The sequence below is a fragment of the Vulpes lagopus genome, chromosome 19, assembly GCF_018345385.1.
Source record: "Vulpes lagopus strain Blue_001 chromosome 19, ASM1834538v1, whole genome shotgun sequence".
NCBI lineage: Eukaryota > Metazoa > Chordata > Mammalia > Carnivora > Canidae > Vulpes > Vulpes lagopus.
This window is the reverse complement of record NC_054842.1, coordinates 3,696,325-3,702,423: the sequence shown is the minus strand read 5'-3', so window position 1 is coordinate 3,702,423 and position 6,099 is coordinate 3,696,325. Positions and strand designations below refer to the sequence as shown.

The 6,099-nt window shown below is 34.7% G+C and overlaps 1 protein-coding gene across 33 annotated transcripts in view; it reads right to left on the bottom strand.

Annotated features, from left to right (window-relative positions):
- Positions 1-2,796: 2,796 nt before the first annotated feature.
- The window catches only part of CLASP2 (cytoplasmic linker associated protein 2), a 176,587-nt gene continuing 173,284 nt past the window's right edge, over positions 2,797-6,099 (bottom strand). For all 33 annotated transcript variants that reach the window (XM_041733812.1, XM_041733817.1, XM_041733813.1 and 30 more), the window contains one exon: positions 2,797-4,993. In XM_041733812.1, the coding sequence (XP_041589746.1) occupies positions 4,907-4,993 (87 nt within the window). In that variant the 3' untranslated portion in view covers positions 2,797-4,906. The remainder of the gene's footprint in view (positions 4,994-6,099) is intronic.

Here is a 6,099-nt window from a genome sequence, read left to right as displayed (position 1 = left end):
TTCTTTAGTTTTCAGAGTATGTATCTTTTACCTCTTTGGCTAGGTTTATTCCTAGGTATCTTATCATTTTTGGTGCAATTGTAAATAGGATTGTTTTCTTAATTTCTTTTTCTGCTGCTTCATTATTGGTGGATAGAAATGCACAGATTTCTGTACATGATTTTGCATCCTGTGACATTACTGAATTTGTTTATCAGTTGTAGCAGTTTTGGGGTGGAGTCTTTTAGGTTCTGTATATGTAGTATCATGTCATCTGCAAATAGTGAAAGTTTTACTTTTTCCTTAGTGATTTGTATTCTTTTGATTTCTTTTTGTTGTCTGACTGCCATGGTTAGGACTTCCAGTACTATGTTGAATAAAAGTGGTGAGAGGGGACATCCTTGTCTCGTTCCTGACCTTTAGGGGAAAAGAGTTTTTCCCCAGAGGATGATGTTAGCTGTGGGTTTTTCATAGATGGCCTTTATTATGTTGAGATATGTTCCCTCTAAACTCACTTTGTTGAGTTACTGTGAATGTTGTACTTTGTCAAATGCTTTTTCTGCATCTATTGAACTGATTTGTGGTTCTTATCCTTTTTCTTATTGATGTATCATGTTGACTGATTTGCGAATATTGGACTATGCTTGCAAATTAGGAATAAATCCTATTTGATAATGGTGAATGATTCTTCATTTTTTTTTGTTTTTTTTTTTTGATTCTTCATTTTTAAAGTAGGCTCCATGCCCAACATGGGGCTTCAACTCACAGCCGTGAGATCAAGAGCTGCATGCTCTGCTAAGCCAGACAGGCACCTCATGTGGCAAACGATTTTTTAAATGTATTGCTGAATTCAGTTTGCTACATTTTGTTGAGAATTTTTGTATTTATGTTCATCAGGGATATTGGCCTGTAGTTCTTCTTAGTGGTGTCTTTATCCAGTTTTGGTATCAGGGTAATACTGGCCCCATAGAATAAATTTGGAAGTTTTCCTTCCTTCTTTTTTTTTTTTTTTTTCTCAGAATAGGTGAGAATACATATTAATTCTTCTTTAAATGTTTGGTAGAATTCACCTGTGAAGCCATCTGGATCTGGACTTTTGTTTGTTGGGAGATTTTTGATTACTGAATCTGTTTCTTTGCTGATTATCGGTCTGTTCAAGTTTTGTACTTCTTCCTGCTTCAGTTTTGGTAGGTTTGTTTCTACTAGGAATTTATCCAATTCTTGTATGTTGTCAATTTGTTGGCATATAGTTTTTCATAGTATTCTCTTATGACTATTTCTGTAGTGTCGGTTACTTCTCATTTGTGATTTTATTGAATCCTTTCTCTACTTTTCTTGGTTAAGTCTGGGTAGAGGTTTATCAATTTTATTGATTTGTTTTTCAAGGAACCAGCTCTTGATTTCATTGAACTGTTCTATTTTTCTAGTTTTATAGAATTTATTTCTGCTGTATAGAGATGGGTAACTTTTGGGGCACCTGGTTCCCTTGGTTAGTGGAGCATGCAACTTTTTTTTTTTTTTTTTTTTAAAGATTTTGTTTACTCATGTGAGACACAGCGAGGCAGAGACACAGGCAGAGGGAGCAGGCTCCATGCAGGGAGCCTGATGTGGGACTCAATCCCCAGACTTGAGTTGAAGGCAGACAGACGCTCAACCGCTAAGCCACCCAGGTGTCCCCAAGCATGCGATTCTTGATCTCAGGGTTGTGAGTTTGAGCCACATGTTGGGTATTGAGAGGACTTAAAAATAAAGTCTTAAAAAAGAGAGATGAATAACTTTTTAACTCTTGGCTTTTTAAAGCTTAATTCTTTTGCTTAGCTGTAAAACTGTACTTGAGTAATTGCAATGAAATAAACCTAAACACAAGAAGCAAAGATGTCAAAGATTAAGTTTATAAAAATGTGTTCTTGTATGCATGTACCAATCCTCATTTTTATTTCTGTAAATGCTATTCTAAATTAATAATTATAAGATACACTTGAATTTACGAACAGATATGGCTTGATAAGATTCCAGCCTTTTATTGTGAGACATACTTGGTGAAAAGTCGTTTTGACCCAAAATTTGTAAGAGAAAGTATGAAGGAATACAGTAAATTTATTCCAAATTTGAAACCTCAGGTTCAAATCACATCTTACTTGAAAATGGCAGAAGCTTATTTAAGATTTTGAAAACCTCCAAGAAACAAACATGGTTTATAATCTGGAATTATGTCCTTTTAATTAGCTCTGAGCAATGCAGTAAATGAATGATACTGATGTTTAGAGAGAAAAGTGGAAAGAAAAAATTTAACCAGGAACTTTTCACCAGTTCTTTTTTTTCTTTTTTAAATAAAATTTTATTTTTATTTATTCATGAGAGACACACACACAGAGAGGCAGAGACACAGGCAGAGGGAGAAGCAGGCTCCATGCAGGGAGCCTGATGCGGGACTTGACCCTAGGACCCCAGGATCACGCCCTGAACCGAAGGCAGACGCTCAACTGCTGAGCCACCCAGGCGTCCCTCACCAGTTCTTAATAGCTGACACCTAACTATGTTTCTGGAATGAACAAATGTGAGTAGTCTATAATAACTTTTCATAAAGCTTCATTAATTGAAATTATAGAATTTCATTTATTTTTTATGTATATATATTTAATTTTTTAAAGTAATCTCTATGCCCAACATGGGGCTCAAACTCACGACCCTGAGATCAAGAACTGCATGCTCTACCGACTGAGCCAGCCTGGTGTCCCTAAAATTATAGAATTTTAAATATGACTTTTTTCATGTTTTAATATATTAGCTTTAACTTAGTCACATTAAACCATACTCTTTCACTATTCAGTTCATTTATTTGAATGCCTGCCTTTAGATGCCAGGTACATGATCTAAGTTTTCAAGTAGAGTTATTTATTATTATCAGCTTACATCAATCACACTTAGTTGTCAGCAAGAGTTAAAGCAAGATCTTAAAGCAGAGGTCAAAATTAAATCAATATTGAGATTAAAAAGTGATTATAAAACATACAAAAGGTCATGGAACATAAAACATTACTGAGAAACTGAGAAGAATTCAATGTTTAAAATGTCTTTTCTTCTTAGATAAAGCTATGTTATACACATGCATATATAGCTATATAATTTGACTGTGGATGCTCCTCCTGATAAATCTTTTCTCCTCAGATGCACTTATAAAATTCAGAGAATACCACTAATACAAGACCTTTGAAACATTTTTAAAAACTTGGTTGGGAGCTAAGTGACTTGTCAGACAGTGAGACAGAAAAACAACTGATATACATTGTTATTTTTTTCAAGTAATGTTATGTACAGGTTTATTGCCAGTATATGCACAACAGTAAGCATAGGACTATAAATACACAATGTAATTAACAGCAGAAAACAAAATTGTTACAGGTAAAGGGGAGGGGATAGAGAGAAACTATTTTCCTGCTGCTAGAACAGAAACAGGGAAAAGCCTATGACAAATCATCCATCCATCCAGTACTCGTCTTAAATTCTTTACATACATTTCTACATTTTTTTCAATTAAACAAAGAAAGTACAGATAACTCTGTAACAACAGCAAATTGCTTCCCTAATAGCTATTTGCCTTTCCAGTCAAATTCACTTCATGTTAGGATTTAAAAAAAGGTTATGAGAAATCATTAGTATCCTGGTTCCAAATGATCTAATTTGCCTTTCACCAAACTGGTAATTTTTGAAAGTTGGCTGCACACGAAAAGAATAGGTGTAGCAAAAGGTGATTAAAAACTTTGTTAAAATGTAACAGAAAATCACCCTTGAAGTAGTTTTCCAAAAGACACTACAGGCAGCAGCTCAGTTATAAGGATTAGCCCTGAAGAGGTAGAGAATTTGAGTCCATTACACAAAGATAATAGCCTTGCACCATCTCTCTCATCAGGATCAATATTTTCAAGTAAGACAATTTCATGGCAAAAGGAAACCAGGTTCCACCATTTAAAGAAAAGGTGCTGGTTGACTCCCATGTTTCAATAAGTTTGTTTATAATGAGAAACAGAAGATGGTCAAGGACACACATGCACTTGATTTTTTTTTTGTCTCTTTCCATTATCAAGTTTATTCATAAGTGAATTTGATATTAATAAATATGAAAAAAGCATCATTCACAACAAAGATAAACCAAAAACCCTGCAATAAAAACCTTCTATTTTAATAAGTATCAAGAAAACAACAGGCAGATGATTTGGTGCAGCTTTCTTATGGGATCTTAGAGGGGACATGGTTTTAAATAATGATGGCAAGACCAACAACCAACAAGCAGTATCAGTGTTACAGAACTGGCTGATTCTGTAGCACTTTCTCTGAGGTCTTAGTTTTAAACTACAGATCACCCCAAAGAAGTTGCAACTAATGACATGTATCACCATCACGTCAACAGAGTCCAGCTGTATGTAGTTCAAATTAGTCCTGCTTTGTTTCACATCATTTCAGTATTTCTGGCGTAAGACATGATACAGAACAAAACTCCAAGTAGCAATAAAAATATTATTCTGCATTTGAATAGAGGCAAAAAAATGTTTTAGACTGTTAAAATTTTAAAGCTTTAAGCATTCCTCTTTAACCAGCATTTAAAAAAATTTATACAATCATAACACTGGCAAAGGTTAACGGGAAGACAAAGAAGTACAAACATGTGAAATGATGAATTCGATTAAAAATTACTTTGTATTGATCAACTGATGTTAATACTGCTTCTTTTTGAATTTGGAGTAACTATCATAAAAGTTACATGCAGACTGAGGATAGCCCTCCATTACAGAAAATACAAAACAAAACAAAAAACTAAAACTGGGAAAGGTGGTAAGTTTCAAAAGATGTGTTTGAAAATTTCCTTTCGTTGATGAGGGGTGGTCTGTCTGTCCTTTCTTTGAGTCTTGGTTCACTTTAATCAGCTTCACTAACTTTGTCCAGGAACATCAGTAGTGGGATCAGCTCCTCCAGAACCTGTTTGTGCGCGTTTGATGTAAAGATTCAGTAGCTTCATCTGCAGATTCAAGCCAAACATATGTCACTGAGAAAATTATAAATTATAGTAAGATGCTCACTAAAAAAATGATATACATATATGAATTTAAAAAGAGATTTTAGACTAAGCTATGCCCAAGTGATTGTTGATAAGTAAGAATTACCAGGAAAAATTCAAGTCCTGGTCTGTTCACAAATGAATATTTCTTTCAGTAATCTCTACATCCAATATGGGGCTTGAACTCACTACTCCGAGATCTAGAGTCGTCACATGCTCTACCATACTGAGTCAGCCAGGTGCCCCTGATGACTTGAGTATTCTAATATGCCTTTTCAAAAAATGTTGTAGTGATAGCATGTAAACTTTAACTTAGAAAAAAAGAGGTCACTATTAAGACATTAAGCACAAATATTTGAGCACTATGTGCTATATAATAAGCTAACTACCTTACATTACTTCTTTTTATCTCAATAACCACTTTATAGATGAGGGAATCAAGATATAGGATGTGTACCTAAAGTCACAGGGGTAGGTAAGAAGTGGGCCAAAATAGGAAATTAGGCACTTGGGTTCTAGGACCCAAGATCTTAAAAACTATAAAACACTGCCCTCGAAGAATGTTCTTGATTTCTTTGTCACTTTTTTTAAAAAAAGATTTTTTTTAATTTGACAGAGAGAGAGAGCATGCGTGTGCACTTGCACAAGCAAGGGGAGCTGCAGTGTGAGAGGGAGAAGCAGACTCCCCACTGAGCAGGGAGCCCAATGCAGGACTCGATCCCAGGATCCTGGATCATGACCCCAGCTGAAGGCAGACACTTAACCAACTGAGCCACCCAGGTACCCTTCTGTGACACTTTGCAGTCTTTGCTAGATGATATCATATCTTCATAAAGTTTTAATCAATGTATACATAATTTTATGCTCTACTTTTTTTCATCTAATTTTCATCTAATTTCCAAATATTTTTTCAGCTTAGCTACAGGTTTCATGCAATTGGCTGCTTAGTATTCTAACAAAGTACTTAATTAAAATTTTTTAAATTTAAATTCAATTTAATTAACATATAGTGTATTATTAGTTTCAGGGGTAGAATTTAGTGATTCATCAGTTGCATAGAACACCTA